Genomic DNA, 25,897 nt, shown 5'->3' with positions numbered 1-25,897 from the left:
GGCTGGCGGGACCTAGGGGAAGAGCCTTCTCTGTGGGGGCGGCGGCCCTCTGGAATCAGCTCCCCCCCCAGAGATTCGTACTGCCCTCACCCTCCTTGCCTTCTGAAAAAGTTTAAAAACTCATGTTTGCCGCCAGGCCTGGGGTTCCTTAGACCTTCCCCCCTGACCAATGAATGCTTAGTTTGACTGTTGAATGAATGATATTGATAGTTTTTAATTAGAATTTTAAGATTGTTTTTTAAAGTATAATTGGATTGTTATTATTGTTTCCTGTTTTTCTGTACATGCTGTGAGCCGCCCCGGATCCTCGGAGAGGGGCAGCATATAAATCCAATTAAATAAATAAAAATAAATAAACAAACAACAACAACAACAGAGTTGGAAGGGACCTTGGATGTCTTCTAGTCCAACCCCCTGCTTGGGCAGGAAACCCTACACTACTTCAGACAGATAGTTATCCAACATCTGCTTAAAAAATTCCAGTGTTGGGGCATTCATAACTTCTGGAGGCAAGCTGTTCCACTGATTAACTGTTCTAACAGTCAGGAAATTTCTCCTTAAGAAATTTAAGTTACTTAAATTTACTCCTCTAAGTTACTTCTCTCCTTGTTTAGTTTCCACCCATTGCTTCTTCAGGTGCTTTGGAGAATAGGTTTATTCCTTCTTCTTTGCAGCAACCCCTGAGATATTGGAAGACGGCTATCAGGTCTTTCCTGGTCCTTCTTTTCATTAAACTAGCCATGCTTACTTCCTGTAACCGTTCTTCATATGTTTTAGCCTCCAGTCCCCTAATCATCTTTGTTGCTCTTCTCTGCCCTTTTTCTTGAGTCTCAATATCCTTTTTGCATCATGGCAACCAAAACTGAATGCAGTATTCCAAATGTGGCCTTACCAAGGCCTTATAAAGTGGAATTATCCCTTCGGGTGATCTTGATTCTATCTCTCTGTTGTTGCAGCCTAGAACTGTGTTGGCTTTTTTGGCAGCTGCTGCACACTGCTGGCTCATATTTAAATGGTTGTCCACTAGGACTCCAAGATCCCTCTCACAGATGCTACTGTTGAGCGAAGTACCACATATACTGTACCTGGGCGTTTTGTTGTTCTTGCTTAAATGTAGAATCTTATTTTTTTTCACTTCTCAAAAGGTTGCCAAAGGAGATCTCGTGACCTTTGGGATATTCCAACCATCATAAGTACATACCCATTGCCAAGTGTGCAAATTCCAAATACATGACTATGGGGATGCAGCAATAGTCCGAAGGACAAAAAATGGTTATAATAACCCCTTACCCCCATTTCAGTGCTGTCGTAACTTCAAAGGTGACTAAACGAATGGCTATAAATGGAAGACTGTAACTGAGCCCCCAATTTTTCTTTTTAGGCGAGACATTCCTTAAGTGAGATTTGCTCCATTCTGTGACCTTCCCTTGCCACAGTTGTTAAGTGAATCAGTGCAGTAGATAAGTTAGTAACACAGTTGTTACTAACTTCTGGCTTCCCCATTGATTTTGCTTGTCGAAAACAAATTTATTTATTTATTTTATTTATTTATTGGATTTGTATGCCGCCCCTCTCCGTAGACTCGGGGCGGCTAACAACAGTGATAAAAACAGCATGTAACAATCCAATACTAAAACAACTAAAAAAACCCACCCTTATTATAAAACCAAACATACATACAAACAAACATACCATGCGTAAATTGTAAAGGCCTAGGGGGAAAGAATATCTCAGTTCCCCCATGCCTGACGGCAGAGGTGGGTTTTAAGAAGCTTACGAAAGGCGAGGAGGGTGGGGGCAATTCTAATCTCTGGGGGGAGTTGGTTCCAGAGGGCTGGGGCCGCCACAAAGGCTCTTCCCCTGGGTCCCGCCAAACGACGTTGTTTAGTCGACGGGACCCAGAGAAGGCCCACTCTGTGGGACATAATTGGTCGCTGGGATTCGTGCAGCAGAAGGCGGTCCCTGAGATAATCTGGTCCGGTGCCATGAAGGGCTTTATAGGTCATAACCAACACTTTGAATTGTGACCGGAAACTGATTGGCAACCAATGCAGACTGTGGAGTGTTGGTGTAACATGGGCATATTTTGGGAAAGCCCATGACTGCTCTCGCAGCTGCCCCCAGGACACAAGAATGTAATAAGCAGTGAGGGACGGCCAAATTTTTTATTGCCACACTGTGGGCGTGGCTTATTGTGTAGGTGTGGCTTGATGGTCATGTGACCAGGTGGGAGTGGCTTGACAATCATGTGACCAGGTGTGACTTAAAGGTCATGTGACTGGGTGGGAGTGGTTTACCAAGCTAAGTTTTCAGATAGGTCCTTGGACTCTTTTTCAGTTGATGAAGTCACATTATTTGAATAGCCACAAAACCCACAAATGATAGACAGCATTATTGGTTGAGGAGCACAGTAACATTTTAAGGTTTTGTACTGAACCCACATGGTTCAGTAGGATAACAGATTAGGTAAGTAGCTCAGTTTTCTTTAATTGCTGTAAAAACTCAGTTCTAGATAATGATTAAAATGATTAATGCGTTTATGGGTATTTAATTATTTCCTATTTTAGAAGTAATTAAGGATCATACTAAGGTACTAGAGAAGAAAGGACAATTAAAAAAACCTAATAAGTATTCAATAAATACTGCATAAACTTACTACTCCCACTACGTCCTCCATCCCCACCCCCCATTTGGGCAGCAGCCCATGACTGGTCATAAGTATGAATCAATTATATGTATAAGTATGACAAGGTCATACGTATGAATCAGTTGTCAGGCATCTGAAGTTTGATCACATAATCATGGGATTTCCACCAAGGTCATAAGTGTGAAAAATGAGGGTAAGTCACTTTTCCAATGCCATTGTGAAATGAACTGTTGTAAGTAGAGGACTACCTGCAGTTGATTACCCTGTAGCTGTTTTACTGTATACTCGCCCAGTATACTGACAGGTCCCTTTGTAGTTGAAGATAATTGTAGGGCCAGCAAGATTTGGCTGCGCTCACCCAATGTGGAAGATCTCCAGAAAGTCCAGCGATGCCTCCTACTATGTGCATCGCAGTACAGTGATGCACCCTATATAGCAGGGATCCCCAAACTGGGCAACTTTAAGCCTAGTGGACTTCAATTCCCAGAATTCTCCAGCCAGCTTAGCTTGCTGGAGAATTCTGGGAATTGAAGTCCACAAGTCTTAAAATTGCCAAGTTTGAAGACCTCTGCTATATAGTATCCAGGTTGAGAACCACTGTACTTAGAGGGGAAAGGGTTGCTTTGATTGTGGGAGATGGCGTAGCTGGATGCCTTCTGAGACCAACCCTTCTTTCTTTGTCCTTTGCAGCTGTCACAGAGCTGGCTGTGGTGCTTCCGGAGCAGGTTTCTCTAGACAGGATCCATTTTCTGCAAGCCCCCCAAAGTGGCCCGAGCAAAGCGCGGAGGCGACGTTCTGCCTCCGTACCATTGGCTGAAGATGCTCCCCAATTGCTTATCCGCCTGCCTCTCGGCGCCGGGTTTCAGCCTACCTCTGATCTCTACCTGATGCTCCACCACAGTGATCACTTTTTGGCGCCTGGTTTCTCCGTGGAAGAAATCGACGTGAATCCAAGCATCCGCCATTATCCGGAAGTAGACCGGCTCTGCTTCTACACGGGTCACGTGCTCAACCGCAGTCACGAGTCTTTTGCTTCACTCAGCACCTGTGGCGGACTGGTAGTTTATTTTTATTTATTTTTTTATTTTATTCATTTGTCCAATACACAAATATATAGGAAGAAAAATAGACATGTGGTAATATAAATGAGGGTGAAAGTGAACTTAGAGGAGAGGATATATGAAAGGAAGAGGATATATAAGATAGGTGAAAGAAAGGAAAGACAATTGGATAGGGGACGAAAGGCACACCAGTGCACTTATGTACGCCCCTTACTGGCCTCTTAGGAACCTGGAGAGGTCACTTGTGGAGAGTCTAAGGGAGAAATGTTGGGGGTTAGGGGTTGACACTATTGAGTCCGGTAATGAGTTCCACGCTTCGATAACTCGATTGTTGAAATCATATTTTTTACAGTCAAGTTTGGAGTGGTTCGTATTAAGTTTGAATCTGTTGCATGCTATTCTGTTATTGCGGTTGAAGCTGAAGTAGTCATTGACCGGTAGGACGTTGCAGCATATGATCTTGCGGGCAATACTCAAATCGTGTTTTAGGTGCCGTAGTTCTAGGCTTTCTAGGCCCAGGATTATTAGTCTATTTTCGTAGGATATTCTGTTTCGAGTGGAGGAGTGAAGGGCTCTTCTGGTGAAGTATCTTTGGACATTTTCAAGGGTGTTGATGTCTGAGATGTGGTATGGGTTCCAGACAGATGAGCAGTAGTCTAGGATGGGTCTGGCAAAAGTTTTGTAGGCTCTTGTGAGTAGTGTGAGATTGCCTGAGCAGAAGCTGCGTAGGATCAGGTTAACAACTCTAGCAGCTTTTTTGGCGATATTGTTGCAGTGGGCTTTAGCACTTAGGTCATTCGATATTAGTATTCCAAGGTCTTTTACTGAGTGTGGGTTGGCTGTGAGATTTTGTTTATTCAGTTCGTATGTGCGGTTTGGATTCTTTTTGCCGATGTAGAGGGTAGAGCATTTGTTGGTTGATATTGCCAGGTGTTAGACCAGTCTGAGACAAAGTCCAGGGCATCAATCTGTTATCGTTGTGGTGTGTGTGTGTATATGGGGGGATGGTTAGGGGAAGGCAAAGCCTCGCAGAATGTGGGTGTTTGTGGGATAGGGACAAAAGTTTGAGGAATCAACAGGAAGGCTGGGACAAGAAGGGAACTGGAGGCTAGAACATACAATGAAAGGTTGCAGGAACTGGGCATGGCGAGTCTAGTGAAGAGAAGGACCAGGGGAGACATGATAGCAGTCTTCCAATATTTGAGGGGCTGCCACAGAGAGGAGCGGGTCAAGTTATTTTCCAAAGTACCCGAAGGCCAGACAAGAAATTATTGATGGAAACTGAACAAGGAAATAAGGGGACATTTTCTGACAGTGAGAGCAGTCAACCCATGGAACAGAAGTTGCTTTTAGAAGTTGTGGGAGCTTCATCACTGGAGAGTTTCAAGAAGAAATTGGACTGCCGTTTGTCGGAAATGGTGTAGAGACTCCTGCTTGGGTGGGGAGGTTGAACTAGATGACCTACAAGGTCCCTTCCAACTCTGTTAATCTGTCCTCAAGTTGGGTTCACCTCCCTAGGCAGAAAAGTTGCACATTTGTGCTGACAAAACATTGGAGACTTTCACTCACATGTTGAAATAGAGTTTTCCAACCAGACAAGAGGCAGAAAGAGATAATTCCTAAATTATTGAATGAAAACTGAATTTAATGGCCTCAGTTAATATCCATTGAGAGATTTAGCAATCCTCTCTCTCTCTTTTCTTTGGCAAACTTTGGACTTGTCTTAGCCACTTTATAATACTTGTCATGCCAATTGTGCCATTTTGCTAGATGTGTTACAGAATAGAGTTGGAAGGGAGCTTGGAGGTCTTCAGTCCAACCCCATGCTCAAACAAGAGACCCAGTGATGGTGACCCTATGGCACAGGTGCTACATGTGGCACGCGGAGCCATATCTGCTGGCACACAAGCTGTTGCTCTAGCTCAGCTCCAACGTGCATGTGTGTTCCAGCCAGCTGATTTTTTTGCTTGCATAGAGGCTCTGGGAGGGCTTTTTCGGCTTCCAGAGAGCCTCCGGGGTGATGGGGGAGAGCGTTTTTACCCTTGCCTGGCTCCAGGGAAGCCTTTGGAGCCTGGCAAGGGCTAAGCACAAGCCTACTGGGCTCACCAGAAATTGGGAAACAGGCTGTTTCCGGCTTCCAGAGGGGTCTCCAGGGGGTAAGGGAAGCTCCTTTGGCCCCCCCAGGCATTGAATTATGGGTGTGGGCACTTGCGCATGTGCCCACACGCACACTCTTTCAGTACCCAGTGAAAAAAAGGTTCACCATCACTGTCCTATACAAATTTCAGGCAAGTGAATGTCCAGTCTCTTCTTAAAAACCTCCAGTGATGAAGCACCCACAACTTCTGGAGGCAAGCTGTTCGATTGGTTAATTGTCCCCACTGTCAGGAAGTTTCTCCTTAATTCCAGGTTGCTTTTCTCTTTGATTAGTTTCCATCCATTGTTTCTTGTCCTCAGGGTGTCCAGCCAACCTGGAAAACAGGGAAATCAGGGAATTATCAGGGAAATTGGCAGTTCAGGAAATATCAGGGAATTATTAGGGAATTTGTGAAAAAAAACCAAATAAATCAGGGGGGAAAAACAAACCGTATTAAAATGTCTAAAAGTCAGGGAAAAATCATATTAAAAAAACCGCCAGATCGCGCTGCCTGGCAGAGTCAAGCAAAAATGAGCATAACTGGCAACAACTTGTTTCCTCAGCTAGCGATATTTCTCCACAGCTTAGCCGTTTGGTATGACATCATCTACAACCGCAATTTAACTAGATCGCAAGTTACAGGGAAATGTCAGGGAAATATCAGGGAATTTCAAAATACTTTCCCCCTGGACACCTTGTGTCTTGCTTTTTGGTGCTTTAGAGCAGTGTTTCCCAATCTTGGCAACTTGAAAATATTTGGACTTCAGCTCCCAGAATTCCCCAGCCAGCGAATGCTGGCTGGGGAATTGTGGGAGTTGAAGTCCAGATATCTCCAAGTTGCCAAGGTTAGGAAACACTTCTTTAGAGAATAATTTGACCCCCTCCTCTTGGTGGCAGCCTCTCAAATGTTGTTATCGTGTCCCGCCTAGTTCTCCTTTTTTTCTAGACTGGCAAAATCCTGCAACCTCTCTGGGGATTGTGAACTCTTCTTCAAGGGAATATTTCAGAGACTGGAAGTCCTGGTTGGGATGCTATGGTACAGTTAGTCCTTGATTTATAACCAATTGTTTAGAAGAATAGAATAGAATAAAATTCTTTATTGTCCAAGTGTGATTGGACACACAAGGAATTTGTCTTGGTGCAGATGCTCTCAGTGTACATAAAAGAAAAGATACATTTGTCAAGAATCATGTGGTACAACACTTAATGATTGTCATAGAGGTCAAATAAGCAATAAGGAAACAATCAATATTAATAAAAATCTTAGGATACAAGCAACAAGTTACAGTCATACAGTCATTAAGTGAGGAAAAGGATGATAGGAATGATAAGAAGAAACTAGTAGAAATAGAAGTGCAGACTTAGTAAAAAGTTTGACAGTCTTGAGGGAATTATTTGTTTAGTAGAGTGATGGCATTCGGGAAACACAACGGTTCTTGTGTCTAGTTGTCTTGGTGTGCAGTGCTCTGTAGTGACGTTTTGAGGGTAGAAATTGAAATAGTTTGTGTCCAGGATGCGAGGGGTCAGTCAATATTTTCACAGCCCTCTTAGGTGACCAAACTGTAGTGGCTAAAATTACCCCAGCACTGGGGGAAAAAAGAGATTTATGGCCATTTCCCACACTCATGACCATTTTACCATTCCCACTGATCAAATTCAGATGCTTGGCCAATGATATTCCTATTTATGACGGTTGGAGAGAGCCACGGGTTTTGCAATCATTTTTGGGTGACTTTGTGACAAGCAAATTGGCAAATACTTCAGAAGAAAAGGATTTAGGGGTAGTGATTTCTGACAGTCTCAAAATGGGTGAACAGTGCAGTCAGGCGGTAGGGAAAGCAAGTAGGATGCTTGGCTGCATAGCTAGAGGTATAACAAGCAGGAAGAGGGAGATTGTGATCCCCTTATATAGAGCGCTGGTGAGACCACATTTGGAATACTGTGTTCAGTTCTGGAGACCTCACCTACAAAAAGATATTGACAAAATTGAACGGGTCCAAAGACGGGCTACAAGAATGGTGGAAGGTCTTAAGCATAAAATGTATCAGGAAAGACTTAATGAACTCCATCTGTATAGTCTGGAGGACAGAAGGAAAAGGGGGGACATGATCGAAACATTTAAATATATTAAAGGGTTAAATAAGGTCCAGGAGGGAAGTGTTTTTAATAGGAAAGTGAACACAAGAACAAGGGGACACAATCTGAAGTTAGTTGGGGGAAAGATCAAAAGCAACATGAGAAAATATTATTTTACTGAAAGAGTAGTAGATCCTTGGAACAAACTTCCAGCAGACGTGGTAGATAAATCCACAGTAACTGAATTTAAACATGCCTGGGATAAACATATATCCATCCTAAGATAAAATACAGAAAATAGTATAAGGGCAGACTAGATGGACCAGGAGGTCTTTTTCTGCCGTCAGACTTCTATGTTTCTATGGGAAAGCCAGAGTTACTTAACAACCGGGTTGCTAACTTAATTTCTCGGAGAGGGGTGGCATATAAATTTAATAAATAAACAAACAAACAAACAAACAAACAATCTAACTAACTAACTAACTAACTAACTAACTAACTAACTAACTAACTAACTAACTAACTAACTAACTGCTGTGATTCACTTTTGAACTAGGATAGAGATGTAAAATGAGGGGGGAAATCACATAGCAACTGTTTTGCTTAACAAGGGAAATCCTATGCTTAGTTGTGGTGTTAAGTGGAGGTCTGTCCTGAGCTGGAAGTTGGACTAGATCCATGATGGTGCCCCTATGCGCCCCTATGTCACGCAGAGCCCTCTCTGTGGGCACCCGAGCCATTTCCCCAGTTCATCTCTGCCGCGCAAGCACGCATGACTAAAATGTCAGAAAATGGCCTGGAAAATGGGCAAAAATAGGCATGTGCGCACCCAAAGCTGGTCTTTGGGTTTCTGGTGCTCTAGCGTGCATACATGTGCCATAAACCCAAAGACAAGCTGGCCTGTGAGCATGCATGTGCCAGAAACCCGAAGAACATCTGGCCTGTGAGCATGCATGTGCCAGGAACCCAAAGACCAGCTGGCCTGTGCATGTGCATGCCAGGAACCCAAAGACCAGCTGGTTGGTGTGCACATGCCTGCGCGCCTGCATGTGCCATAAATCCAAAGATTAGCTGGCTGGCACATGCATGCATGTGCCATAAACCTGAAGACCAGCTGGCTGGCGCATATGTGCATGCCAGAAACTGTCCTTTCCCCACCTGTAGCCTGTGTCTTATTTGCCCTTTGGGAAAAAAGCTCTGTGCAGTTTAGTTTGGAAAGATGACAGAGCTTAACAACAGAGATATATGCGCTGCCTTAGGTGAGCACCTGCAACCAGATAATGGAATCCCAGCAGCTCCGTGATTGATGTTAGAAAAGGAGCTTACCACTAAAAGTTTCTTGGGGCTTAGAAGTGATCTGGCTATTTTCCCTTTTGAAAAGCTGTCAACGTCCCCCCCCCCCCTCCTTTGTTAATCTCACTCATGAGCTGCCGAGCGTTCAAAACTGCCTTTCCTGGCCCTGCAGAAATGTAGACACCAAATGGGTGGAAAGAGCTCACAATTAAAAAAAAAAAGGAGTAGACAGGTGGGAATTTTAGCTGTGGTAACATTGATTGTCTGAGACAGGAAAGCAGCACAACAGACAGATTATGCACCCTGCTAGCCGAAGGTTTAACGCAGATTTAGAGATGGGTGAAAGAAATGTTTTGTGCTGTCTTTGCAGAGTATTGCAAATAAGGGTGGGGTTTTTTCGTGTTTTGTTTGCACCTTTTAAATATTTTGGAAATAAGGGTTTCTTTGGCATTTGTAAGGTTTTTGGACAAACAAAAGCATCCCGTAAGTAATGATTCGCAGCAAGGAAGCTGCTTCATACTATATCCTATATACCATGTTTCCCTGAAAATAATAACACCTATCCCGAAAATAAGACCTAGAACAATGAGGGCAAACCTTTTTTTCCTCCGGTGCTGAAAACAAGCATGTATGCGCTATCGTGTGCATGCAAGTGCTCATGCACATAATTCAATGCCCCCTGCTCCCCTGCACATGTGCATTAGATGATAAGGAGTAAGATGTGCTACTAAGTTGGATGCCAAGTGTATTACGGATGCCAAGTGTATCGGTGGTTATTGAAACGGATGTCCATGTGCCGATATTGGTTGAGGCAGACAGGATTCCCTTGGGTACCATTTGTTGGGGGTCAAGGGAAAGGGAGGGTTTTGCCTTCTCTTTCTGCTCAAGATCCCCATGGACAATTGGTGGGCCACTGGATGACACAGAATGCTGGACTCGGTGTGCTTTGGCCTGATTCAGCAGGGCTCTTCTTATGTTCTTAAGTTACAAAGTATATACAGAGAAATGCAAGGAGGTAGAAGATATCCTGCTAATAACCCAGAGATATGAGCAGTACTACAGAGAACCAGACCAGATAGCTCGAGTATATAAATATTATTTACATTTATCAAATGTTGTAGTCAGTAACAATCCTAGTCATTCACAAATACATGAATCAATTTTCTCAATACATATACAAACCAACATGAGAACACACAGTTCTTACTACACACAGTAGTTCTTACAACAATTCTTCCCCAAGAGAGATGCTGATGGCTCCTTTTATGGCTTACTGCACCACCAGCTCTTAAAGCAACATTGTACTAAACCCTTAAACACACATTATGCTTTACATACTGTAACACCCAACTTGTTATGCACATGGTGTTAACAATGTGATCCCTGCGTTGCCCCACTCGCCACACATGCGCAAGCGACCCCACCTCCCTCCCATTTCCCAACTTCCGATGGGCCTGGGAGGCCCATTTTTCACCCTCCCCAGGCTCTAGAGCAAACCTGGGCAAAGGGCGGCCCAAATTTTCAGCCTCTTTCAGGGAGGATAAAGGTGGGTCTTATACTCCGAAAAATACAATAGTCCTCTACTTACTTACTTACTTATTTACTTATTTATTTATTTATTTGATTTTTATGCCGCCCTTCTCCTTAGACTCAGGGCGGCTTACAACATGTTAGCAATAGCACTTTTTAACAGAGCATATTGCCCCCACAATCTGGGTTCTCATTTTACCCACCTCGGAAGGATGGAAGGCTGAGTCAACCTTGAGCCGGTGATGAGATTTGAACCGCTGACCTTCAGATCTACAAGTCAGCTTCAGTGGCCTGCAGTACAGCACTCTACCTGCTGCGCCACCCCGGCTCTACTTATTCATTTGATGACCAAAATTACTGAAAAAAGCACTGAAAAAAAATGATTGATGACTTTTCTCAAGGGCTCCAATTTAGGAACGTTGCAATGTCCAAAGGTCAGGTGATCACCTTATATTTATTTGTTTGTTTGTTTATTTGTTTATTCATTCATTCATTCAATTTTTATGCTGCCCTTCTCCTTAGACTCAGGGCGGCTTACCGCATGTTAGCAATAGCCCTTTTTAACAGAGCCAGCATATTGCCCCCACAATCCGGCTCCTCATTTTACCCACCTCGGAAGGAAGGCTGAGTCAACCTTGAGCCGGTGATGAGATTTGAACCGCTGACCTACAGATCCACAGTCAGCTTCAGTGGCCTTCAGTACAGCACTCTACCTGCTGCGCCACCCCGGCTCATATGACCTTCCAAATGATCAAAGTCAATGGGGAAGTCAAACTCACATAATGACGGCATTATTCCCTTCACAGTGGTGTCAATTTGCTTAGTAACTGTGTCCAAAAAAAATTGTCCTAAAATTGAGTGCATCTCACATAACAACTGTGAAATTCTGTTCCTGACCTTGGTGACAACACAGAGACGGTGTATACGAGTATTCCCCCCGTCCCTACTTCAATGGAATCAGCCTCAGTCGCGGAAAGTTAAGGAGAGGAGTAAGAAATCCCGAGGACATTGTGGTTTGTTGCTTTCCTCCGAGATCTGCTATTGAAAATCTCCCCCGTGTCAAGTACGTCGTTTGACCCTCCTTTCTCTTCCAAGACTCAATGGGATTGTTAATCGGAATTCCATCTGGGGAAGAATAAAGGCAGGATTGTGAAGAGCAGCTACACTTATGACATCTGTGCACCGTGCATAAATCAAATAACACAGGCTGAACCATGAGCTAGAGCACTGGAGCAAGAAACATGGACCAGCTCCTATGGCTGGTCCCCTTCCAGTTTTGCTAAGTGCATCAGCATTGGCAGAGAGCAGAGGGAGGGAAAAGACTACACATCTTGAAAAGTACTCCTAGGCTTGAAATAGAGAACATAATATAACTTGGGACAGCTGTTGGCTCTATGAAGGCTGATCCGAGTTTTGTACAAGCACTTTAGACTTGTAGACTGCTCTGTTGCAGCCCTCTCTGGGTGGTTTATGATGTCAGCCTATTGCCCCCGACAATAGGAGTTCCTCATTTTACCGATCTCGGAAGGATGTAAGGCTGGGTCAACCTTGAGCCCGGTCACCAACCTAGAAATAAGGAGAAATTTTCAATGGGAAGAACAGTTAATCTGCGGAACAATTTGTCCCCAGAAGTTGTGCGTGTTTCAATGCTGGAGGTTTTTTTAAAAAAAGTTTTTTTAATTTTTCTCCTCCACATCCATAACATAAAAAAAGGATACAATAAGAATCAATATACAAATATTTATCACTCAAAAACAATATTAAAATGACCTAAATTGCCCTCCAATTTTAATTTTATTATTCAATCCATCTCGATCTTCCCTCTCTCCACTCTCCTCTTTCTATCTCAGGTGGCTATTTCACCTCCAGTACCTACCTTCTTACACCTTCACTGGAGGTTTTTAAGAAGAAACCCGACAACTACCGTATTTTTCAGAGTATAAGACACATTGGAGTATAAGACGTACTGGCGTATAAGATGTGCCTTAGTTTTTGGGGAGGAAAATAGGGAAAAGAATCTGCTAACAGCAACAATAAGGCGGCTAACAGCAACAATAAAACAGTGTACAATAGTAATTTGGTATTGATGATTAAAAATCTATTTAATATAAAAACCAAACATACATACATACATACATACCATGCATAGAACTGTAAAGGCCTAGGGGGAAAGAGTATCTCAATTCCCCCATGCCTGGCGGCAGAGGTGGGTTTTAAGTTGTTTACGAAAGGCAAGGAGGGTGGGGGCAGTTCTAATCTCTGGGGGGAGTTGGTTCCAGAGGGCCGGGGCCGCCAAAGAGAAGGATCTTCCCCTGGGTCCCGCCAGGTAACATTGCTTAGTTGACGGGACCTGGAGAAGATCCACTCTGTGGGACCTAACTGGTCGCTGGGATTCGTGCAGCAAAAGGCGGTCCCTGAGGTAATCTGGTCCGGTGCCATTTATCTCCTGGTTAGGGCTTTAAAAAAAACCCTTTCTCGGCGAGAGTAACAGTGAAAGAGCTTGCAAGTCAGTAAGAGCTGGGAACATCATTAGCACCTGGAAAGAAACATTTGGAGCAAGTAGAGCAATGAAAAAATACCTGCAAAGACTTAGGGCTTGAAAAACATTCTTCGCAGAGAGTAACAATGAAAGAACTTGCAGGCAGGTAAGAGCTGGGATCATCCTTAGCACCTAGTTAGGGCTGGAAAGAAACTTACTCAGAGCAAGTTAGAGCAATGAAAAACCCCCTGCAAAGACTTAGGGCTTGGAAAACATTATTTATAGAGAATAACAATGAAAGAGCTTGCAAGTGAGTAAGAGCTGGGAACATTGTTAGCACCTGGTTAGGGCTGGAAAGAAACTTATTCGGAGCAAATTAGAGCAATGAAAAAAACCATTCAAAGGCTTGGAAAACATTATTCGCAGAGAGAAACAATGAAAGAACCTGCAAGGTAAGAGCTGGGAAGATCATTAGCACCTAGTTATGGCTGAAAAAATAAAGCTACATTCAGAGTATAAGCTGCACCTAAATTATCAGCCTCCTTTAGAGAGGAAAAAGGTGCATCTTATATTCCAAAAAATACGGTATTTGTCTCTATTACTATTAAGGTCTCTTGTTCAAGCAGGGAGTAAGACTAGAAGATCTCCAGAATAATACTGTTGATCTCTTATTCAGGATCGACCTCCAGACTGCGGGCAGATTTTGCCTGCAATACTGCCTTCCAACCACTGTACCACCAGGGGCGCTGTTTTAGTGATGGAGAAAGAAGGGCATCAAGGCAGCTGAGCCTGGGTACTCCCCAGTAGCCATATTCTGAACTTAAATAGCTTCTGTATTTCCCCCCCTCTGTCTCTAAATCTATTTTTTGCATTATAGAATTAGCTGAAAATATTGGTGGTTGAGTAGCGTGGTTAAGTGAGTTGCACCCCATTCTGTGACCTTTCTTCCCACCGTTATTAAGCGAATCACTGCAACTAAGTGACTCTGTCTTCCCCATTGACTTTGCTCATCAGAAGTTCGCAAAAGGGGACTATGTGATGCCGGGACACATCATAAATATGAGTCAGTTGCTTAGCATCTGGATTTGGATCACCTGACCATGGGATTGGTATACAGGTTGTAAGAATGAAAAATGGTCACAAGTCCCGTCGTTCAGCACTGTTGCAACTTGGAACGGTCACTAAATGAGCCATTGTAAATTGAGAGCTACCTGTACAAGACTGGTTAGCTTGTTAGCGTCTGAACATTGATCATGAATCCATGGGGCTACTGCAGTGGTCACCAATGTGCAAAATGGTCATAGGTCATTTCTTTCAGGGCCATTGTGACATCAAACCCTCACTAAACAAAGGGTCACAAGTCGAGGACCGCTTATAGTTCTCAGCCAGCTGTCCAGCATCATGATGCAATTCATTTCCTCATACCAGCGGTGGGTTGCTTCTGGACAAGACCAAGAACGTAGCGCTGGTGGTGGGAAGCTCCACCCACCTACCTGGAACCAGTAGTAAAGGGTTTTAGAACCCATTACTGCCTCATATCAATCTTCCAATAATTCCTTTCTGGAAATCTCCAGAGGATTTGAGACCAAGTCAGGGAAGAATTTACCTCATAGCAGCGGTGGGTTGCTTCCGGTTCGGCACAGTTCTTAGAATTAGTAGTGCCGGCAGTGCGAGATTTCGTCCATGCACCTGGAACGCTTCTGTGCATGCGCACATGGGAACCAGTAGTAAAGGGTTTTAGAACCCACTACAGCCTCAGGTCAATCCTCCAATAATTCCTTTGTGAGAGTCTCCAGAGGATTTGAGACAAAGTCAGGGAAGAATTTACTTCATAGCAGTGGTGGGTTGCTTCCGGTTTGGCCTGGTTCTTAGAACTAGTAGTGCCAGCAGTGCGAGACTTTGCCCACCCACCCGGAACGCTTCTGTGTATGTGCACATGGGAACCAGTAGTAAAAGGTTTTAGAACCCACTACTGCCTCAGGTCAATCTTCCAATAATTCCTTTGTGAGAGTCTCCAGAGGTTTTGAGACCAAGTCAGAGAAAAATTTACCTCAGAGCAGCAGTGGGTTAATTCCGGTTTGGTCCAGTTCTTAGAACCAGTAGCACCAGCGACCTTGTCCGCCCACCCACCCAGTATGCTTCTGCGCACGCGTGCGCGCAAACGATAGTAAACAATTTTAGAACTCACTCCTGCCTCATATCAATCCCCCAATAATTCCTTTGTGGAAGCCTCCGGAAGTTTTGAGATTCAGTCAGAGAAGAATTTACCTCGCTTAAGATCAATTGGCTCACTTTACTTGACAAATTAAATTTGCAAGTTAAGCACATTAAACTGGCTTATTGACTTGATAAATTCGGTAGCCCTATTTTTGACTTACGTGGTGCTTGAACTCAGACTTGGCCCATCATTTTTGGCTCGGGGTTTCGTACAAAAGGAAACAGAATTATTGGGGGAAAGCACAGTACAGTTAATCATGGATAACTCCATTGTAGTAACTATCACAGCATAGGCATGTTTTAAATTTAATTGCACTGTCTAGAAAATGACACAGTAGAAAAATTTGTGGGAGGTCTCATTCCCATATAGATTATTCCTGTCTGGAGCTGCCTCTTCAGGCTCTGAGGAGAGATCATGTTTCTCTCTACACATAATTTCATTCACTTAGAAAAGTACCTTAGAAAAACTACCTTTCATTCTTCTTAGAAGGAAGTTGGGGCTTGGAATCTCACTGTCCATCAAAACTACCGATATGGTGAATGCAGACCAAGAAAAATGTAATGCTTGGCGTAATGTGCAAAGCATCATTCTGGAGACAAATTATATACAGATAGTCCTTGATTTATGACCGCAAATAGAACTGGAATCTTGGTTGTAATAATAATAATAATAATAATAATAATAATAATAATAATAATAATAATAATAAGTGCTTGGGAAGTGCCCGACTGGTGATGAAATACGAAATCCAGCATAGTGATCTCGTTTGCTGTGTTGTATTGACATAATAATAATAATAATAATAATAATAATAATAATAATAAGCCTTTTCCGGGTCCCGTCGACCAAACAATGTTGTTTGGTGGGCCCCAGGGGAAGAGCCTTCTCTGTGTCAGCCCCGGCCCTCTGGAATCAACTCCCCCAAGAGATTAGAACTGCCCCCACACTCCTTGTCTTTCGTAAATTACTCAAGACCCATCTATACCGCCAGGCATGGGGGAGTTGAAACACCTTTCCCCCAGGCTTTTTTATATTTATGTTTGGGTATGTATATGTTGTTTGCTTTTTTAAATATGACAGGGTTTTATGTGCTTTTTAATATTAGATTTGTTTTCGCTGAAATATTGTTTTTATTATTGTTGTGAGCCGCCCCGAGTCTTCGGAGAGGGGCGGCATACAAATCTAATGAATTGAATTGAATTGAATTGAATAATAATAATAATAATAATAATAATAATAATAATAATAATAAGTGCTTGGGAAGTGCCCGACTGGTGATGAAATACGAAATCCAGCATAGTGATCTCGTTTGCTGTGTTGTATTGACATAATAATAATAATAATAATAACAACAACAACAACAACAACAACAGAGTTGGAAGGGACCTTGGAGGTCTTCTAGTCCAGTCCCTTTTTAGGCAGGAAACCGTACACTACAGATTGTTATCCAACATTTTCTTAAAAACTTCCAGTGTTGGAGCATTCACAACTTCTGGAGGCAAGCTGTTCCACTGATTAATTGTTCTAACTGTCAGGAAATTTCTCCTTCGTTCTAAGTTACGTCTCTCCTTGTTTAGTTTCCACCCATTGCTTCTTCAGGTGCTTTGGAGAATAGCCTGACTCCCTCTTCTTTGTGGCAGCCCTGAGATATTGGAACACTACTTCATGTCTCCCCTGGTCCTTCTTCTCATTAAACCAGCCATGCCCAGTTCCTGCAACCGTTCTTCATATGTTTTAGCCTCCAGTCCCCTCATTATATTTTCTGTACTCTTTCTAGAGTCTCAACATCCTTTTTGCAACCAAAACTGAATGCAGTATTCCAAGTGTGGCCTTAGCAAGGCCTTATAAAGTGGTATTAACACTTCGCGTGATCTTGATTCTATCCCTCTTAATGCAGCCTGGAACTGTGTTGGCTTTTTTGGCAGCTGCTGCACACTGCTGGCTCATATTTAAATGGTTGTCCACTAGGTCTCCAAGATCCCTCTCACAGTTACTAATGTTGAGTGAGATACCACATATACTGTACCCGTGCATTTTGGTTTTTTTGCCCAAATGTAGAACCTTACTTTTTTCACCATTGAATTTCATTTTGTTACTTGTGATGATTGTAAATCCAGGCAGCCTGATTTGATGACCATTTTTATAGTGGCCATTCGATGAATAACATTGTTGTAAGTCCAAATCTATTCTTGCAAGGGGACATTTTTGCCGAAAATCAGCAAAAATGTCACGGATTATGGTCTGTGCTGCATCAGTTCTAAATATGAACTAATAACCAGGTTGGACGGTTGCATCCAGTTGTAAGTATGAACCAGTAACCAAGTGGCTGTTATGTGAACTGGAGGAGTGGAGGGCAGCATGACATTCTACCACGTTCAGAAGTGCCATAAACACCTTTTCTGAGCTCCTTATAACTCCGACTGGTCATTAAACGTGTCCTCATAGATTAAAGAGTACTTGTATGTGCCTAGTAAGATTGGACATTGAGTTGATGCGACTTAATCCAAAAGTGTGAAGCAAGTTATCCCTGCTTTTCCGATGGTGTGCTTGCTTTCCATCCCAAAGGAATTTCTTTTATTTTTATTTTATTTAGAAAATGTATATAGCAGACTACTTTCTCAGTGATTGTAAGCAGCTGACAAATGATAAAAACACAGTATAAAAAATTAAAAAACAATACCCCTCTTATTCCTCATTCCAACCCAGTGACAACACACATAAGTCATTTGATGGGCTCCATTGGACTCTTGGTTCCCCAGCAGACGTGGGTTGCTCCTGGTTCAGACTGGTTCTTAGAACTGCTAGTGGTGACGGTGGGAGGCTCCGCCCCCCCACCCGAGATATTGTGCATGCGAAACGTTCCTCAGGCGCACAATCAAAATCCCATCTCAAGATGGAGGCTGATCTAATTTCTGAAGGGATGATATTCGAAAAGGAGGGAGCCAGCACAGAGAAGGCCCTTCTTCTGGGTCCTGTCAGATGTACCTCCTTAAGGGATGGGACCCGCAACATTTGTCTCTTCTCCACTCTAGTGAGCTGGGTTAGGGGTGGGTTCCTCCTTGCTGCCGGTTCACTTCCTCCCACAGTCTGTGGGCGTGCCTTATAGGTGCGTATGTGATTTGCGCACAAGTGCATGGGCAGTGTCAAAGGATATGGGGGGGGGTAGCCAAAAACAAGATGGCAACTGCATGCACAGTTCCGGAAACTCGGATTTTAAGCATTGTTGTTGTGTTCATAACCATATTTTTTTTTATTTTATGGTGGAGAAAAATAAAAAAATTATACCGAAAAAAAACAACAACATCAGGCCATTACAGCAGAACGTAGAATAATTTTATTGTCACTTTGAATGTACATTGATCGACAGGCATTAAAAAGGAAATGGCATTGCATACAGCTCTCAAAGGGTTACTACCTCCAGTCTACACTACATAAACATGACAAAATAAAGTAAAAAATGTAATTAAAAATAAAATAAAAAATAAAATGAAATAAAAAATAAAAAATAAAATGAAATAATAAATGATAAAATAATACATAAATAATAAATTAAAAATTAAAATAATATAAAATATAAAGTAAAATAAACTAATAAAAATAATATAAAATATAAAATATAAAATATAAAATATAAAATATAAAATATAAAATATAAAATATAAAATATAAAATTAAAATATAAAATATAAAATATAAAATAAATATAAATTATAAAATAAATATAAAATATAAAATAATATAAAATATAAAATAATATAAAATATAAAATATAATAATAACAAAATTAAAATAATAAATAAAATAAAATAAAATATGAAATATTATGCCTGTACCCACATATATGACACAGAGAAACAACAAACTATAATTCAGATGTATAGATGTACATGGTGAGAAAAGCAGAGTTCCCCTCCTTTTTGCTAATATCTGAAGGCTGCGTAAAGTAAACAGGAGCAAAATTTTCATTCCTACAATTGCACAAATAAGCAGACAATTCCACAATTATTCTTTCTGCCTCTGTGCTTCCTCCTCTTTTGTGGAGAGCTAAGCCAAGAATGTTCAGCCCTCCATGTATATTCTGAACAAAATCTGCATGAAGAAACTTGACCAAAATATGCACCTGTTCTTGGATCTTTAATTACAAAGTGGAGAGGGGATATTCTTTGGAACATGTCTCTGCATAGCTACTCTACATTTGCATGTTAAGAAAGCTCCTCCCCAAACCCCCAAGATAACCTTTTTAAAAGACCCTAAAGCATTTAAAAGACCCGAAAGACCAAAAAGCGAATACAATCCTGGGTTGTACAAAAGAGGCATAGAATCAAGATCATGTGAAGTGTTAGTACCACTTTAAAAAAAAACAGTAAGGCCACACCTGGAATACTGCAACCAATTTTGGTCACCATACTACCAAAAAGAGGTTGAGACTTTGGGGAAAAATTCAGAGAAGAGCATAGCTGGCTGGAGAATTCTGGGAGTTCAAGTCGACAAGTCTTAAAGGTGCTAAGTTTGAAGACCTCTGATTTTGTGTGACACCCTTCCTAGGAGTTGAATCCTAACTACAGGAATATTTATTTATTTATTCATTCATTCATTCATTCATTCATTCATTCATTCATTAGATTTGTATGCCGCCCCTCTCTGCAGACTCGGGGTGGCTAACAACAGTAAAAAGACAACGTAAACAAATCTAATATTAAAAAAATCTAAAAACCCCAATTTAAGAGATCAGTTATACATACAGTCATACCATGTATAAATTCTATAAGCCTAGGGGAAGGGAATATTTCAATTCCCCCATGCCTGACGACAGAGGTGGGTTTTTAAGAGCTTACGAAAGGCAAGGAGGGTGGGGGCAACTCTGATATCTGGGGGGAGTTGGCTCCATAGGGTTGGGTCCGCCACAGAGAAGGCTCTTCCTCTGGGTCCTGCCAAACGACATTGTTTAGATAACAGGACCCGGAGGAGACAAACTCTGTGGGACCTAACTGGTCGCTGGGATTCGTGCGGCAGAAGGCGGTCCTGGAGATATTCTGGTCCAATGCCATGAAGGGCTTTATAATACTATACTTAAGTCTTCTTGGATTGCTCTTAAGGTTACAGCTTTTATTCCCAAGGTTTACAATCATCATGTACCAAAAAGAACAAAGATTTACATCAGATGCATTGGTCAGAATGCCAAAACACAGTTAGAATGTTAAGGAAAGAGCCTTGTTTTATTTAGCCGCCCCGAGTCTGCGGAGAGGGGCGGCATACAAATCTAAATAAATAAATAAATAAATAAATAAATAAATTTCCAAACATTTTCTGCTTTGCCTAAATAATTTTGTGATGTAGGAGAGAATGGCCCTTGCATTTAGCTTTTATCTTATGGACCACTTGGAGCTGTGCTGTGTTAACGACACATCTCGGTTGTAAGCAAAGACAAGGAATGTGTGTGGTATGTGTGAGTCTGTATAAATTATAACACATATGTAATGTAGATTGTAAATCACATTAATGCAGACAGCTGTTCTATATCCTAGAGAGTTTGTTTGGGTGACTGCTTGGCTGGTATAAAAAAAACCCTTTAGACGAATGTCGTATTCCTAGCTTTCTTCTCCAGAGTGGGTTTACATAAGGGTAAAATTAGAAAAAGGAGCGTCCTGCACCCTTTTGTATGGAAGGTTTGTTGAGACTTTGTAGAAAACTCTAAAACCGGCTTATATGTTGTATATTTATGGTAGCTAAAAATAGCTCCGTGGTATTGCAGAGCATCTGTAGTGATGGAGGAAGAAGATGTAATAATCTCGTATTTGCTTCAGAGTTAGACCTGACTTCATCTCCTCTTGCATTTTGTAAGCCTATAAGGCAGTGTTTCCCAACCTTGGCAACTTGAAGATATCTGAACTTCAACTCCCAAAATTCCCCAGCCAGCATTTGCTGGCTGGGGAATTCTGGGAGTTGAAGTCCAAATATCTTCAAGTTGCCAAGTTTGGGAAACACTGCTATAGGATTCTGCTTTTTCAGCATGTCTTTGTATCTTACACTGATTGGAGGGTGTTATGCAGTGATGCGTTGCTACTAGTTGGCCCATACTGTTCAGCCGGGCTCTATGGTATGAGCCTCCCGAAAATTCAAGGGTAAAAAATTCAGACACACACACACTTGAAAATTCAAAAACAATGTTTTTTATCACAAAATTCAAAAGAAACAAAGCACCCTTTTGGTATTGCAAAGAGCACTCTTCCCAAAACAAACTTATAGGCTGTAAAAAACCCTTAAACAGTCCTTAAGTACTTAGCTAGCAGCTGTGAAGAAACGTCACAGCCCTCCTTCTTCCATGAGTTGAAACACACACGCTTTGCTCTGCCTTGGTTTCAAAGTCTTGAAAAATCCTGAGTCCTGAAACAGCAAGTCACGGTCCAAACCAGTACAATCAGATAATCTGTACTCTGCGAGGCCAGCACGCTGCCAATTTAACAGCAGCCCTAATTACTTGAACCCCACCCAACCACAGGTAGACTCAATTATCTCCTATAATACTTTCAAAGCTGTTCACTCCTATGCATAGCTTTACGCATGTGTGGCTCTTTCATTATTTCCTCATCCGAATCTAAGGAAGATAAGGATTATTGAATTCTCCCTGGGCTGTCTTCCCAGCCCTCCTCTTCCATCTCACCGTCACTTCCTTCTGCAGAGGACAATTCACCGTCTGACTCTGTCGGCAGCAAAACAGGCCTATGACATGTTGATATTTCCCCCGCATCCACCTTCTCAGTCCTTGGGGCAGAAGCTGGGCCAGAGCTAACCACAACACATACTAGTTGGAAATTTGCCCCCACTCAGCTTAAAAAAAAAGAAGAGGAACTCTGAGGCGGCAAGGAGGAGCATGCGCCTCCCATACACCGGCGTGAGGCTGCCTCCCATACACTGCGTCAGAGAGAGAAACTCAGGGGGAATGGCAGGAAACTGGCCGGGACTTCGTGCCGCTCTCAAATTTTCTAGGAATCTTCTCCAGGCTCGGGTTCTTAAGTAGAAAATGGTTCTTAAGAAGAGGCAGAAAAAATCTTGATCACCCGGTTCTTATCTAGAAAAGTTATTAAGTAGAGGCATGCTTAGGTAGAGGTATCACTGTATTTGTAACTCAGTTGAAATGGGGTGTCTTTGGTTCTCTCTAAACTTCTTGCAGATGTTTCGTGCCCCGACTAGGTAACATCATCAGTGTTACAAGAGAGTGGGGTTTGCTCTCTATTCTAGCAGCAATGATGTTACCTAGTTTGGGTAATGCAATGTCTGTAAGACAACAAATGTGGTTAGAGAGTGCCAAGACCTCCTCCTTTCTAGGCAGTGTTTCCAGTGGAGCAAGAAATGTTTTGTCTTTTGGGATGGGATCTTGTTTTCTTGACCGCTCAAACATTTTGGGCAGACATAATCTCAAGTTATTCTGAAAAATATTCACTAGTTCTGCCAGCTCATATACTTTTCAAATAACTATCCTTCTTTGCAATCAAAAGGAAAAAGACCAGAGAAATTTGCAAAGCAGATAGAGCAGGGATAGCAAACTTTTTTTCCCCTTGGGTGCTGAAAGTGCGCATCCATGCGCAATAGAACGAACGTGCATGCCCACACCCATAATTCAATGCCTCCCCTGCGGGGCATTGTCAGTATTGCAGTACTGCACTCTAACCACTGCGCTACCGTGGCTCAGTACAGTGTAACTTCTACTTACGAACGCCTCTACTTACAAACTTTTCTAGATAAGAACCGGGTGTTCAAGATTTTTTTGCCTCTTCTCAAGGACCATTTTCCATGTACAAACCCGAGCCTCCAAAACTGTAACCGGAAAAGGCAGGGAGAAGCCTCTCTAGGAATCTCCTGGGAGGAAACAGGGCTGGAAAAGGCGGGGAGAAGCCTCTATGGGGCCTCTCTAGGAATCTCCTGGGAGGAAACAGGGCCTCCACCCTCCCTGTGGTTTCCCCAATCGCAAGCATTATTTGCTTTTACATTGATCCCTAAGGGAAATATTGCTTCTTCTTACAAACTTTTCTACTTAAGAACCTGGACACGGAACGAATTAAGTTCGTAAGTAGAGGTACCACTGTAGTAGTTTTGATGGTTTTGATGCAACCATGCTCCATGGTTTGAACTTTTGGAGCAATCAAGATCTGAATGAGAATCTCCTGAGACATTTAATGTTTAGATGGTTTTCTGTTTTGGTGGACAGGTTGGCCATATCAAGATCGGTCTAGAACAGGTGCAGATACAGCCTGTAAATGGCTCTGAATCTTCATTTCATGGGAAAGAGCACTTCATCAGAAGGAAGAGGTCCAGTCCGGGCCATTCTTTGAAGTCAATGATCCCTACGGAGCACTGCAGTGTGTTACCAGGTGGGTGAGTAGAGATCCATATGGTTTACAGCACTTAATGTCAGGCAGGAAGAATCGGGGCCACAATTAAGTTCCAGTTAAAATGATGTTATTTTATTTATTTATTTATTTATTTATTTATTTATTTATTCATTCATTCATTCATTCATTCATTCATTCATTCATTCATTCATTCATTCATTCATTACATTTGTATGCCTCCCCTCTCCGTAGACTCGGGCGGCTCACAACAACAATAAAACAATTCATGACAAATCTAATAATTTAAAAACATTAAAACCCCATTACTAAAGCAGACATACACACAAACATACCATACATAAATTGTATAGGCCCGGGGGAGATGTCTCAATTCCCCCATGCCTGATGGCAGAGGTGGGTTTTAAAGAGTTTACAAAAGGCAAGGAGGGTGGGAGCAGTTCTAATCTTCAGGGGGAGCTGGTTCCAGAGGGTCGGGGCCTCCACAGAGAAGGCTCTTCCCCTGGGACCCGCCAAACGACATTGTTTCGTCGACGGGACCTGGAGAAGGCCAACTCTGTGGGACCTAACTGGTCGCTCAGATTCGTGTGGCAGAAGGCGGTCCCGGAGATATTCTGGTCCGATGCCATGAAGGGCTTTATAGGTCATAACCAACACTTTGAATTGTGACCGGAAATTGATCAGCAACCAATGCAGACTGCGGAGTGTTGGTGTATAACATGGGCATATCTCTGAAATTTTTGAGTGTATATTCTGGTGTCTTGCCTGCCTGGTAGAAGGGCAGTCTTAGAGATCTCTTATAGAATCCACACCGACAGGCAAGCTACCAGATTATAAACTGACAGCAAGCAGCACTCCTTATTAGCCCTGATGATGTTACCTAATTTGGTAACAAACAAGCAAGCTCAGAGAGCACCAAGGTGGTTCTCCACCTGCGGGTTGGGACCCCTTTGGGGGTCAAATGACCATTTCACAGGGGTCGCCTAAGACCATGGGGAAAAGACAAATTTCCCATGGTGTTAGGAACTTCTATTCTGGTACCTTGGAACATATTTTTACAATCCGACCAATAAGGCGTTTACAGTGGGAGTGTCCCTCTGACCTTCCTGCCAATCAGCTTAAAGTTCTGTTGAGAGAATTGGCACTAGACTTATGGTTGGGGGTCACCACAACATGAGGAACTGCATTAAGGGGTCGCGGCATTACAAAGGTTGAAAACCACTGATCCAAGGAGATCTCATGTCAACCCTGAGCTACAAATATTCTCCTTTAAATTATACTTTATTGCAAGATTAAAAAATTACAGAAGTATGGGAAAAATAAGTGGCATTTTGTATTTACCTTGCAATTACAGACTCAAATCTATTAAGGGCTTTTCAGAGAAAGCAAAAGAATTATCCAATAATTGAAAGGCAGTCTTGGTACTCAGAGCCAGGCATCTAGGATATGTTCATATAACACGTTAGGTAAGCCATAATATGATTTTTTTGGCTTAGAGTGGGGTAGGAACTCAATCGTAGGCATGCAATATTGCCATAATGACATTGTATCATTAACATCATTGTGCAAATTATGAAATGTATATGATGGATGCAGTGGAAGTGATTGCCGGTGCCTGGAGGCTGTTGGGGTCTGGATGGGTGTCAACAGACTCAAACTCAACCCTGATAAGACGGAGTGGCTGTGGGTTTTGCCTCCCAAGGACAATTCCATCTGTCCGTCCATTACCCTGGGGGGGAATCACTAACCCCCTCAGAGAGGGTCCGCAACTTGGGCGTCCTCCTCGATCCACAGCTCACATTAGAGAAACATCTTTCAGCTGTGGCGAGTGGGCCGTTTGCCCAGGTTCGCCTGGTGCACCAGTTGCGGCCCTATTTGGACCTGGAGTCACTGCTCACAGTCACTCATGCCCTCATCACCTCGAGGCTCGACTACTGTAATGCTCTCTACATGGGGCTACCTTTGAAAAGTGTTCGGAAAGTTCAGATCGTGCAGAATGCAGCTGCGAGAGCTATCATGGCCTTCCCTAAATACGCCCATGTCACACCAACACTCTGCAGTCTGCATTGGTTGCCGATCAGTTTCCGGTCACAATTCAAAGTGTTGGT

The 25,897-nt window shown here is 42.6% G+C and overlaps 1 protein-coding gene across 2 annotated transcripts in view; it reads left to right on the top strand.

Moving 5' to 3' along the window:
• The window catches only part of ADAMTS17 (ADAM metallopeptidase with thrombospondin type 1 motif 17), a 178,116-nt gene that overhangs the window by 2,576 nt on the left and 149,643 nt on the right, over positions 1–25,897 (top strand). For both annotated transcript variants that reach the window (XM_070762584.1, XM_070762585.1), the window contains exons 2-3: positions 3,338–3,705; positions 23,648–23,810. In XM_070762584.1, the coding sequence (XP_070618685.1) occupies positions 3,338–3,705; positions 23,648–23,810 (531 nt within the window). The remainder of the gene's footprint in view (positions 1–3,337; positions 3,706–23,647; positions 23,811–25,897) is intronic.

This window comes from Erythrolamprus reginae, chromosome 10 (genome assembly GCF_031021105.1).
Source record: "Erythrolamprus reginae isolate rEryReg1 chromosome 10, rEryReg1.hap1, whole genome shotgun sequence".
Lineage (NCBI taxonomy): Eukaryota > Metazoa > Chordata > Lepidosauria > Squamata > Dipsadidae > Erythrolamprus > Erythrolamprus reginae.
The sequence above is the reverse complement of the archived record's forward strand: the minus strand, read 5'-3'. Positions and strand labels throughout refer to the sequence as shown.